The 12,994-nt window shown below is 43.9% G+C and overlaps 2 protein-coding genes across 5 annotated transcripts in view; both read right to left on the reverse strand.

Annotated features, from left to right (window-relative positions):
• Nucleotides 1-6,731, reverse strand: part of MTHFD1L (methylenetetrahydrofolate dehydrogenase (NADP+ dependent) 1 like) — a 146,527-nt gene extending 139,796 nt beyond the window's left edge. Inside the window, exons 1-5 of the mRNA XM_071435637.1 lie at nucleotides 6,581-6,731; nucleotides 5,352-5,436; nucleotides 2,647-2,697; nucleotides 2,516-2,569; nucleotides 6-130 (exon numbers count right to left, since the gene is read on the reverse strand). Coding sequence (XP_071291738.1) covers nucleotides 6-130; nucleotides 2,516-2,569; nucleotides 2,647-2,697; nucleotides 5,352-5,436; nucleotides 6,581-6,708 — 443 coding nt within the window. The 5' untranslated portion in view covers nucleotides 6,709-6,731. The remainder of the gene's footprint in view (nucleotides 1-5; nucleotides 131-2,515; nucleotides 2,570-2,646; nucleotides 2,698-5,351; nucleotides 5,437-6,580) is intronic.
• Nucleotides 6,732-7,566: 835 nt separating this feature from the next.
• The window catches only part of PLEKHG1 (pleckstrin homology and RhoGEF domain containing G1), a 125,763-nt gene continuing 120,335 nt past the window's right edge, over nucleotides 7,567-12,994 (reverse strand). For all 4 annotated transcript variants that reach the window (XM_071435664.1, XM_071435683.1, XM_071435673.1 and 1 more), the window contains exons 19-20: nucleotides 11,119-12,787; nucleotides 7,567-10,155 (exon numbers count right to left, since the gene is read on the reverse strand). In XM_071435664.1, the coding sequence (XP_071291765.1) occupies nucleotides 9,059-10,155; nucleotides 11,119-12,787 (2,766 nt within the window). In that variant the 3' untranslated portion in view covers nucleotides 7,567-9,058. The remainder of the gene's footprint in view (nucleotides 10,156-11,118; nucleotides 12,788-12,994) is intronic.

A 12,994-nucleotide genomic window follows, 5' to 3' on the forward strand; every position in this document is an offset into this window, starting at 1 on the left:
CTTACCCATCCACATCCTTCTCTGGTTTCACAGCATTTAATACCTTACTGCTATATAAGCTTTCTGGGAGGTCAAGAGCAAGGCCCTGCACGTTAGGATCCTCATTGAGTCTCAAGATTTCACTGACAATCTACGAAGTTAATAGAAAACATTAAAGATCAGAACAACAGATAAAAGGAGAATATGATTAGAATGAGGTAAAAACTGTAATTTTTTTAAATTACTTTATGGCCAGCTTGGCTTCCCTTGCTTATTACAGTAAATTCCAAATGAAAAAGCTCTACTCAGTTTATTATCAGTGGCTGAACAAATTAAGCCACCCTGACTCTATTCTAAACATCTTGCAAAGCAAACACATATTATGTGACATTATGCTGCCAAAAGCAGTTTTGGTTTCAGCACTCCAAACCTCAGCAAAAGCTTGTCACTGTAATGGCTTCTGAAGTTGCTTTCAGACACAGGACACCTGAGTTAATACATAGTGCAAAACACCACCAGATCACATCCCAATAAAAGGACAAAAAGCTGTACCACTTGAAAGAACAATTATACAAGAAAAAACTCATTTTATTATACCAGCTTATATGGTTACCAGTTGTCCTTCTCAAAACACCCTGATCCTAAGAGCTGGCAATTGCCTTGTGAAGAACTGTTATGTTGAAAAGGCACCGCAGGGAAGTTTATCAAGTTCAAGTACTGAACCACGTGCAAGTTCAAGTGGTTTGTAATTGGGCATATCTGACATCTGAGACTGTCCTACCTACCTTTGATTCCTTCCTCTCTAAAATATAATGCTGATTCATGCCATTCTGCTGTGACCAGAAAGAATACAAAGGAACCAAACATGTCAAAGTTTTTTAAGGTGAGAAATATGTCATGCAAGCATGTTTTCCCCTCTCATCTATAAAACCAGTGTGCAAGCATCACAAAGCTTTATAATAGAATTGGATTAACATCCAACAGTAAAGGATTATAAGTGTTTTTTTTTTCCCTCAACTAATACTATGCCTTTTTAAAATGCTTTTCTTTTTCTTTGCTTTTTTTTACAACTACTCATTGTAATTGTGAACTCTATTACCCGAACACTTGATATGCAATCAACATTAAGCTAGGGGAAATAGGCAGGAGTTAGATTAGCTGCAACTCTGAACCAAGAGAACAAACCACTTTCATGCTAAACACAGATTACATGAGCATGTCACTGGTACAGAAATGCCTCTTTAGTTTCCTGACTCCTGAGGCAAAACCAGGCATATCTCTTAAGGTCCTATGGCACTTGACAGCAACAGGACTGGTATACATTGCCCTAGAAACAATGAATGTATAAGGACATGAAAATATCTGAATTTTTCTTTAAAAAAAACCCCTTTGATATGCTACAAAATGCTGAGGGCCTACAGAGCAATTAAAAACTCAAGCTGCATTTCTGCTTCCTGGAAAAGTAATTCAGTTTTCCATTTTAATTGCATCTTACTTTAATTCAGCTTCCCATAATCACAGCATTTAAATTACTTATAAGTCATGCAGGGTAAAGCAGTATAGTATTAACTTGCCCTTGTTGTACACAGGGAGTTATGGCAAAATCCAAATGTGCATGGTATTGAAATCCCTCCCACCTTCCCACACCAGGGAACACAACTGAGATGTGGATTTTAGTAGATGAAAAAAAACCTGCCATAGTGAGTAAGCAAGACAGTCAGCAAACCATGATAAATTTTATTGGAAATAACTTCATTTAAATAAAAGAAATACCCCATTTTTCTCTTTAAATACACAGCAAAGCCACTTCTAAGATACAACTTCAAACTAACTGCAACTACTGCTGCAGTTCTTGAGATTACACTGCAAAGCAGTAACATTTTAAGAACAAAGTGTACCAAAAAACAAAAGAGTACACAGAAATCACAAGCCAGCAGGATTATCAAACAAGGAGGCCAGCTGATAACAGATTCATCTTCTACTACACATTCCTTCACTGGTTTAACTTTCACATGGTTTTCTATATTTAAAACATAATTTATATTAAGTGCTGCACCTTCAACAAGGTAAAGAATTCAGGCCTCTAGTTATTTGGGGGGATGTTTGTTTTTTAATACATAATTGAAACATTAAAAGATCAATAGACAAATTCAACACCCCCTTCTTCCCCCCTCCCTTCCCCATACAATCATGTAATCTTTAATTTCCCTGAATAATCTGGGCAATAATCAGATACAGTCACAAGAGAGACTGCAGGAGACAGGATACCTGAGCTGGTATGGGGTTAAACACCAAGCACAAACTCATAACATTACTCTTGATTCTACCCCAGCTTGCCAGGGAACAGCAGACATGCCCATTAATTCTCTTTTTTCACTCTTGCCAGTAAGAGGATAATATTTGCTATTTAAACCAAGGCAATCCTAAGCCTAATTTGAGTTACCAGAGGTCAGTCAAAATAATAATGAATGTCAGTAATAAATAGAAGTTTATGACAAAAATGGAAAAGGAAGGCTCTTTCAAGTGCTTCAGTTACCTCATCTTTGGTGCTGCCTTCAGGAAGACAGATGTGAATAACACGTAGACCAATCTGTTAAAAGAAAATACTTAAAATTACCCAAGGCAAGTAGCTCATGATTATTAACACATGTATCAGCTAAAGCTTACCTCTTTGGCAAAGTTCTTGTTTGCTTCTTGAATCAACTGGTCATTATGTGCCTTGGGGAACAAAACAGTAATTGAGTTTTAAAATAATGCATTTTAAAAATGAGTACACTAATGCACATGTCTATGCAAGAAACATCATGACAATGTCTGTGTCTAAAGGTATTCAAACTAATAAGAAACAATTCTAAGAAAGAAGTAAAGGCCATCCCTGTTAATCCCAGATAGTTCAAGACTGCTGACAGTGAAAAAAAGAGCATTAAAAAGCACAGGCTTCATGGAGAGGCACAACTCCTGTTAGGGAAGGAGGGCTTGCCCTCTATTCCTCCCTGCACTGCCAGCATCCCACTCCCCAAATGTGGCACCTGGTGCTGAGTGGCAGAACAGAAGCTGCTGCACTGAGGACACTGTGCAGAGCTCACACTGTGCCAGGGAAGGAGAGACAGGTCTAGGGACAGCCCAGCAGCTGCTCCCCTGTGACAGTAAATGTGGGACTGTGTCCCCACACTGACTGCTCGAGAAGTTTAACTGGGATGGAGCAGCCGGTGGTACCACACTGCCCCCTGTAATGTCCTGCTGCTGCAGCACTGGCAGGTGAATATTTACCTTGTGTAAGTGCAGACGGTCCCTGCCATAAACCAGCTCCTATCAAAACCCACTGAGCAGCACAGGTGAGGCCAGAGCTCAGCACATGGGCTGGCAGAGTGCAAGGGCAGGACAGGAGGTGCAGGGGAGCCAGAGGTGCTTTGCTGAGCTTTGCAGGGCAACAGCTTCACTGTTAAGCATGATCCTGATGCTTTATTTTACTTTTCAGCATCAAAAAAATTAAAAGCACCCCCCCCAATCATTTTTTGCTGTTGCATAGCTTCAACCAAGGTTCAACATGGATAATAATAAGCAACAGAGGTATCAATTTTGGCATTGATTCAGATTTAGTTGACTCAAGAGGAAAAGGACAGTCCTAAAATCATTCCACTGCAGGTTCAACCTGCAACTCCTCATTCCCAGTCCTGCAGAAGAGGCGGTGCCCTGTCATGCCAGCTGCTGTTACCCACAAGTAAAGGAGGTAACTTCCCTGCCCTCCCTCTGCTCCTCTGGGCAGATGTGGCACATGGGGAGCAGCACACATCTTAAGGCTCTGCCCACATTACTGGTAGAGCAGTGCATCACAAGAACATCTGTAGACCAAAGCAAGTTTTCTTTGCACCAACAAATACACATTTTAAATGGGCTCTGCTTCAGTCTTCGCAACCAGATCAGAGGTAGGGTGACTGGAAAGCTGGAGAACAGAGCTTGGGTGAATTTTACCCAGAGGGATCTGGGCCACATGTTCCTAGAGCCACCTCAGGAGGCAGACCAAGTGAGGTAAACAGGGACAAGAGGGACATCCCTTCCATTGTGCCAGCACAAAGCATGCATGTGGCCATGCAGAAAACCAGATCCAGGAGACAAATGTGGTTGAAAGGAAGCCTCTTTAAACCCCTTGGGCTGGAGTAGATCCCAGTCCTAGTCCAGATCATGGTGCAGCTGGATGGAAACTAACAGGAGTGAGAAAAAACAGGTCACTGCTTTCCTATCAAACCTTAAGCTTTAGCCTTAGAGGGTTCTGTGAAAATGCAATTACCAGGAAGGGTGAGAGATGAGAGAGACTGTTCAGATATCCTCACTAGAAGACCTTTTGCTGCTGCTTTACTTAGATTCACTATTAGTACTTAAAAAAATACTTGCAACTGTGTTTTAAACTTAAAACCTACTGGATCAGAGTTTCTGTGTGTGCCCACTCAAAATCAATACCACCATCCTAGGAAACAGGACAATTACATTTTTGCCAGCATGGCAGTGGGTCCCCTCTGAATGATAAACATCCCTAGTTTTGTGGCTTTCAAACCTTCAGAAATCTAAGGATGAACATCTTTCAGCTTTGCAAAGATAGCAATCCTCATCTCTGATTTTGATTGCCTATCAAAATTGGCACCATCAGTGAAATGGAAAGCTCTTCACAGCATTAGTGAAACAATGCTTCTCAATTACTGCAAGATTCCTTCACATCAGAAAGTGCTGCTACTCCTACACGATGCTGACACTTTACACTTATTTTACACAGACCCTTGACTGGGACTTTTTAGTGTGGTTTTCCTCTCCTTAGAAGAGCAGGAAGACATTGATAAGCTGTAGCTAACCAAAGGTAACATGGCTGTCAGGAAGCAAAAAGGTCTTTCATTAATCCTGGCATTGTTATTTCAGGGTTTCAGGGGTGGGAAGTGAAGGGGGCCCACATTTTCAGGAACATAAGGACTTTGCTCAGGATTGCAAAAAAAGCTTCAAGCTAAATAGAGGTTTGAGAACACTAATTCAACTATTAAGTTAATCAACTTAGACAAGCTGTGAGAAAAACTGATCCATACTTAAAATTAGGAAGACTACATTGGCAAAAGGAAGAAGAGACAAAACTGTTCCTTTCCTTTGCAAAGCCTTCCCAGTCTGAAGTTTGCTGTGACTGTTTCAGGCCTGAAGAAGGGCAATCCACCATCTAGTGGAGCTACCTCATCCTATTGCTTTGCTTTATAATAAAGCAGACAATATTCTTTATTAAAAAAAAAAAAAAAAGATTAAAAGTACTTTCTGCAGGGTGTGCTTCTGAAGTTTCAGACAAGTAACAGTACCAAAGGAGATCTCTCACAGCCAGTGAGCGCACAGACATACTTTACCTGAATAATGGCAAGCGTTGGCTCAAGCCGAGGGTTTTCTCTCTTAAGAGAGGCCAAGGAATTCTTTGCATTGTCAGTAACTTTGCTGCAACACAGTGACAAGCAAATCTTTAACAAAATAAATCCTCCCAACATTAGTGGCCAGAAACCAGTATTAGTCAACAATGTAACAGAAACGCTTGGGCTTGTGAATTTTCAATCTCCAAAATTATGGTTGGACGTGAACTGCGAGGGCTGGTGCTCAGCAGGTAGGTACAGAAAACCTCAAAAGGCCATTTTTTTTTTTTTTAATAGGTATGTGGGGCATTGCTCTGGCATGCCCAAAACTTTATAGCTAGGCTGTGCTAATTCATGAGAAGGCTTGTCCAGCCCCACCATGGGAAGCACAGCAGGGAACCACCACCCTGAGCTGTCTGATCAGCTCTGGCGTGAGGTGGGTCCTTCATCTCCATACCCGCGGCCAGGGCAGTGAGAGATGCAGAGGCCTTTACAGCTGGGGCTGCCACAGCTTAACAGGGCTACACCAACCCCTGAGCAGCAGAGCAGCCACTTCCATGGATGTCTTTAAAAACCGCTGGCAGAAGAGAGACAAGGCAGCTCTGTTCCCCACACTGCTTCTTGGAAAAACTAGTGACAGCCAGGCACTGGGAATGCTTTCGGGAAAAAAACTTCTGGGTAAGCGGCGGCCAGCTCTCCTCCGTTACCTTCTGCGTGTGCAGGTGATACTTACCCAGCTGGGCAAAGAGGAGACCCCCTGAAATATGTCTGTCTGTCTGTCCCCCATAGCAAGGAAGACAAACAGAGAAGAACAGCCTGGAGTGGATTTTTGACAGTTCCTACTCTTGCAGAAGCCAAGGACCAGTTCCATTCAATGCCGTTGCAAACTATCCCGTCCAGGGCTGAATCGGGACGGGGAAGGACCAGGGACACGTTTTTCCAGGCACACATCTGCGCACCGCCTCACCTGAGCCACCGCCACATGACGGCAGCTCTGCCCGCTCTCAAAACGCCACCAAAACCAAAACCCGGAGCAAATCCCGCCAGCGCTTCTGGGGCAAGGGGGGCACTTTACTACGGGGTACCCCAAAAATCCCACCTCAAAAACCAACCCGACGCACCCGGCGAGGGCGCATCGCCCAAATCCCCCTCACCCCTCCTCCCTGCGTGCCCACACCATCGCACCCCCCGGTTGCATCAGCCGGCGCTGCCTCCCCACGTGCGTCTCTTACCGGGCGGCCGCCGCCGCGCTGCCGGCCCGGGGCAGCGGCGCGCTCAGCCCGCGGCGCGGCGGGAGCGGCGGGGGCGCCGCGGCGGCGAGAGCCGGGGCCAGGCAGCGCCGCAGCGCCGCGCTCCTCATCGCTCCGGGGCTCTCCGGCAGCCGCGGCGGGCACGGGGCAGGGGCGGGAGCGAGGCCGGGGGGCGGGCGGGGATGGAGCGCCGCCTGCCCCCGCTTCCCGCCCCGCCGCTGCCCCGCTTTCGCTTCCGCTTTTTTTTTTTTGCAAGAGAAAAACTGCATCCAAATCACCCCCGAACAGCAGCTCCGACAGGCTGAAGCCAATAACTTGTTTCTTCCGCGCCCCGCAATGAAAAGCACCCAAAGTTTTTTGTATACTCAACGTTTATTAAAAATAGTATGAAATGGTCCCTGGGAGAAGTTACAATAGTAGTAGAAGTCCCTTTTTTCTGGTTGGTTGGTTGTTTTCCCCTCCCTCCCAATTCCACTGATTGCATGAGTTGCGAGTTAAACATTCTCCTAAAGCCGTTTAAACAAATCTAGATGTTCGCCCACAGATTTACCTTCTATCCATATTTACAATACTTTACAAGCTATATTAAATAAATATGGGCTCTGCTACACCTCGGCGTCTTAAATATGTACAACATTATTTTTTCAGTCGGATTTTACTAGATAGATAGGGGTCCTATCACAGGGGTTTTGCTGACTGTAACAAGTATCCCTGTGGTACGAGCTAGTAAGTACCATGACCAACCAGCCCTCAAAATAACAATTCCTAGCCAATGCAAGATACGTGTGGTAAATAATTTAGTCAGTTCTAATAAATTCAAGTCCTCAAATCTTGGTCTACAAGTAGTTAGCTGTACACTGATAACTTCAGTTTTTCCTCATGGTAACCTCTGTAGTAAATAATCAGCTGTTCTGGAAGTACAGTGCTCTGTAACTGAAGGGAGTGATAAGTGGTTAGTAAAAACAGTATTTCAATGAAATTCCTTTGTTTATTGATATGTTTAACTCGGTACTGGCTTTATCCATGTAATCTGAAAAATGTAAGCACCAAAAAAGAACAGTCACACAAGATGATCAGTGTAGCTGTATCTAGGCTTTCCTTTCGGTACAATGTTTTCAAGTAACAGAATCCAAAACTGTGCAACAAAGATGATGAAGGGGAGTTAAATGTCGATGGTACTGGAAAGCCTGTCCTTGCTCTAAATGGCAGCTTTTATTCTATACACTATTTGCAAAAGAATGGAATGTATTCTCATTTTTAAGCTACTTTTTAATTGTACATAAATTGGATTAGAGTCAGCACTGACTGATTTACAAAAGATATCTTTTACCTCTCTCTGTCAGGAAGGGTCACTTCCTCCTACAGGAGATGCACGCCCTGGGGACTGCAGCTCGTCACTCAACCAGCAGTGTCACTGAACCCCCCTATGGGCCAAACATGCCCCACAATAGGTATTTCACCCAAGAATCTGGCCAAACTTCATTGTCTCACAGGGTTACTGACACTGGGGCTTGAACACGCGCCCAGCAGCTCACTGCACGTAACACACAGCTTTGTTTCCAACTCTACCCAGCACCTTTCAACTGCTGGGTGCTGAGCTACAAGATACTCAGATCTGGCTTGCATGTCACAAACACCACCATCACTGGAGGTACCAAGACTGGCCTAGCCCTCTTGACAAGCAGTGCAGCTCCCCTTCTAATGCCAAAACCATTCCCCAGGCAAGGACTGTGTCACATCCACAGGTTCTCATAAAGCCTCCACTGCCTGTCTTCTGCCTCCTATGCAGTTCCAGTAAGTAGAAAAGAGGCTTCAGACACAGAGCTATCAGCCTGGCACAAGTACTAGGACTAGATTTTCTTTAAAACGTAAGAAGCTTGCTCTAAAATAATGTAGCATATGCATTGGTCCCACACACTTGGAATCTGCCTGATGAAAAGTAACGTGCAAAAAGGTGTGTGCAATTGCACACGTAGCCTGTTGGTGTAATCGCCAGAAATCTGCACAGTCACAGGAGCAGCTGCCCAGCTAAATGCTCCTGTATGTAAGCAGAGTAATCATACAGGTATTTTGGATGCAGAACACTGGACACCAACTGGAAAGTCTAAATACCAAGGTTTCCAAATGATAAAATGGCTTAAGAATCAAATGTTATTACACCTGGTTCGATGGCAAGAATCAGGGGGTATCACACCTAAGAAAGGAAGAGATGTGAAGGTTCAGCAGGAGATGAGAAATTCACATGTGCTACAGAGAGACCCCAGACAGCGCACACGTGGCCTTTTTCACATCCAGGATTCTAAACCATTTTTGAAAAGATACGTTTTGCATCTATTTACAACATTATTGCAATACAATGCCTGATAGTGTAATATTATGGAAATACGTGATGCCAGTACTGATTGTCCTAGTATATATTCTGTCATGATAAGGCAGTACAGCTAGAAATTACTGAAAGCATCAAGCAAAGCTACTTGAACTGAGACACTGAAACTTTTCCCTTAAAGACTGGACAATATTCTGCTGATTAGGAGATGGTACTCTCCACAGGTAGTCATTCAGTTTATCCGAATCACTGTAAGCAGTCAGATATGGGGTAAGTGCGTGTTTGCTGCTGGCAGATTTTGCAGGAGTACAGGAGACAGTTTTGCCACAGAATATGTCAGAAGGAACAGCATCTGTGTTACGCAGTTTAGGATCTGATTTTCTTGTTTGGTTCTGAGAAGTCTCTAAGTCAGATCCCTCATCTTCAGACTTTATTTCAACATAGTCATCATCATCCCCTTCTCCGTCTTCAGAATCTTTGAAATTCGAGAAATAGTTCTGAGTAGCCATTTGCGCTGTCAGAGGGGAAGCTCTGTTCACTCTCAGGACCTTTTGAGAATCCTGCAGAATCATATCTGAATAGTTTTCAGGGATCTGCTTTCTCATCTCTGGCCCTGTATACCCTGAAGCAATTCCAGGAGTTTGATGGCTGTTGAATCGAAAGTTCCTATTCAAATGGAGCCTTTTGTTATCAATTTCATTATTATATACAATTGATTCTCCAGACCTGTTGACCACTATTGAGGATGAGGACTGTGACCTGCTGTATGCCTGTGGTTTTACACTGCTCACTCTCCTCCCCAGCGAGTTATAGACGTGATCTTGGTGCAAGTTTTCTTTGTTTGGCTGGCTTATAATGGCACTCCACCTCTGCGCCGGGACATGCAAACGGTTGGAAATTTGAAGGGAAGGCACTGAGCCAGCTGATGGCAACTGCTTCGAATTGCTTTTTGTACCAGCTTCTGTAAATGAGTTCTTGGACTTTGGGTCCTGGGATTCGGAGCACGGAGAGAAGTCGGCCAGCTCGCCGTTACTGTAGGTAGAATGCAAAAGCCAATCTTCTGCTCTTGAGCAGTCATAGGCAGGCTGGCAACGGGGAGGAGATGTGGGTGTGGAAAACCTCCCAGCTGAGGGCTCCTGGGGAGTGGTCCCGGCTTCCTTTTGGACCTTAGGCGTACTGTCTCTGAAGACAATTTGGTCATAAAGCTGGGAATATTCAGCTATTCTGGCACCTAGAAAGAAGATAGAATTAACTTAGCAGAGACGAGGAATCCATTTCAGCAAATCATACAGAAATTTAAAAATCTCAAAACGCTTAGTATTAGAAAGCTCTTGGAGAAGAGCTTTCAGTTGTGTCAATAAACAGTTGGCCTCTGCAAAGTAACATGAAACACTGAAGGCCTTTGCATCACATTTCTGTACACTTTGTTGAGAAAAAGAAGCATAAAATATCTTGCTACAGTGAATAGCCATGAAGGACACAATGCAGCACACGGTTCCAATAATATGCTGCTTCTTTCATGTTAAAATGGAAAAGAACACTCTAAAAATGGCCTGGTAAATAAGATATTTAGGGGATTTTAAAAATATCACAAGAAAGTAAGAATGACATTCTGGTGCATGGAGTCTGCTGGCTCCACATCTTCCATTTGTTTCAATTGATCATGGACAAAAATGGTTCCAGACCGGTTGCATATCCATGACTTTGCTCATTCATTAGCTGATAGAAAGATTATCAGCTCTTTCTTATTTGACCACATTCCTTATGCTTATAGGCATGATTCTGAACGGCACCTGAGCAAATGTATGTGACTTGTTAGAAGGCAGACCGACTTGAAAAAACACTGGTTTAGTCAAACTCTAAAGATCACGCTATTAAAGGAAATAACTGCTTTTCTGTAGGGAGGCCAATAGTGCTTCAGGCATGATTTCTACTTCCAGCCTCAGCTGAATTGCTCTTTCCTGACACTGCCCTGCTATTTCTTCCCAAAGTTATCAAGTAACAAGAAATGAGATATAAAGGACCATTCATGTTAAAGCAGTCTGAGAAAATTAATCTCCGTTGTAACACAGAAAATACAATCCTGATACTCAATGATCAAGGTGAGAAAAATTCATAATCTTCCAGTTCAGAACACAAAGTTCATTGAAAGTTACTGAAGAAATGTATCTGTACAGAAATGTTTTTAACATACCAATAGCAGGACCTCCTTGTTTTTTCTCCTCCAGAATAGCAGCAAGATCTTTGTGTTTCAGTTTCTGTTGTCTGCTAGCTGGCTGTTCCTGCTCTGGACTTTTAACTTTCAAAAGCTGGTTAGCCTTCTTAATTTTTTGACTGTACTGTCTTGCCATCATAAAAACTCTGTTCTTTGTTTTATCCATAACAGCCAAGTCATTTTCCACGCCCTCTGCAGGTGTGCTGGACAGAACACTACTGACGGGCTCATATGGAGTGTCTACAAAAGGCATCTCACTGGAGAAGGAAGATCTGTTCAAACTCATGAAAGAGTTCTCCTTGCACGGCATAGTGTCTTCAAGCCTGAGATTAGCCTCACTTATGGTGGCAGCCCTGGGCTTCACAGTTTTAGGGAAAATAGGAGTTTCTGGCAGAGAGAGAGTAGACAGTGAGTACTCTACATCTTTACTCAGTTCAGGTGTGCTACCAGCATGCAGCCTTTCCTGCATGTCATCTTTACAAACAGGAAAGGCTGCAAGGACACGGTCTCTTGTCTTTTCCTCATTTTTCTTGATGTAATTCTCCAGGTCATTCCAAATCTCATCTACTTCTTCTGAGAGTTTGTCTGCCACAGACTTATGTGACAGTGAGTCAGAGTTGGAGGAGCTATCAACTAAGCTCAAATAGTCAGTGTCAATGGGCACACGATGGTAAGGGCTTTCATCTTCACTGAACTGCAGACTCTCTTCAGAAACAAAATGTTGTAGATTGTCACAATATGCAAAATCTTTTTCCAAAAAACTCCTCCTTTTAGAGGATTTTGAGGGGTCACATTTAAAACTCAATAGAGGTGTTTCTGGAAGCCGTATGGTGTCATAGATGTTGTCTTCAATAATTCTGAGCTCATCCAAACTTGAAGTTGGTGCTTCTTTGCTGAGCAGTATCTCCTCCCTGCTAGCATGAATGGAGGTCCTCTTTTGATTTGCTGTTTTCTTTTTGGAAGTTGAATCTGAGCTGCTTTTGTTTTCAGCCTCATACAGAGAGTCTCTAGCTGATCTCCGGGGACCATGGTGTGTCTCCTCCCTTCTTGTCAGACCCATCAGTTTTAAGTCTTCATAGCTTATATTATCATAAACATGTTCAATATCATCGATAGTCAGCTCCTCTGAAGATTCAGGATACACATTCTTACTGCTCCCCTCTGCTGTCTTCACTTCCCTCCGAGAACCACGCTCCCCTGTTTTACACCTGGCGCTGGCTGGACATGTGTTGCTTTCACCAGCACTGCTGGCCCGTCTAACGATTTTGTGACGAGTGGGGCTGGAAGTCTCGTTTTGCTGCGCTTGCCCCAAGTGCCAGCTGCATGGACGGCCAGAAGAACTCCTCCTTTCTCCACCAGGAGCTGAGCTTGTGGTGGATGTAGACACTGATGGTACAAACATCTGGTAATCGTCTTCATCGTCCTCGTTCTCATAAGGTGGGCGCCGGCTGGGGAACAATGCCTGCCTGATCTGATGGTCCGTCCAGATGTTTCTGACAGAGGTACTTCCCCCCAGGATATTCATGATCAGAGAGTTGCTCTGGGGTGTGCTGAACTGTCTAGGAGACTGTGGCTGCCTAGCTGCGCAGGAAAATGGAAGATCGGTATTCAACTGCATTGACTCTTCATCTGAAGGGTCCTTGGAGCTCTGTGGAGATTTGAAATTTGAAGGTAACATTAGCATACCCCTGTAATAATACAGCAATTCCCTCTTTTCACAGGACTGCCACAGCGCCAGTCTGTCCTGCAGCAGAGAATCATGTGCAGATGGGCAGGGCAAGTGCTCTCTCCCAACAGAGAGTGAGGGAGCCAGGGTGGCAGTGCCAGACGGCTTTGCCTCCTAATCCTTACCATG

The sequence above is a fragment of the Agelaius tricolor genome, unplaced genomic scaffold (genome assembly GCF_023055355.1).
Source record: "Agelaius tricolor isolate 1412-34295 unplaced genomic scaffold, bAgeTri1.0.p SCAF_1, whole genome shotgun sequence".
Classification (NCBI taxonomy): domain Eukaryota; kingdom Metazoa; phylum Chordata; class Aves; order Passeriformes; family Icteridae; genus Agelaius; species Agelaius tricolor.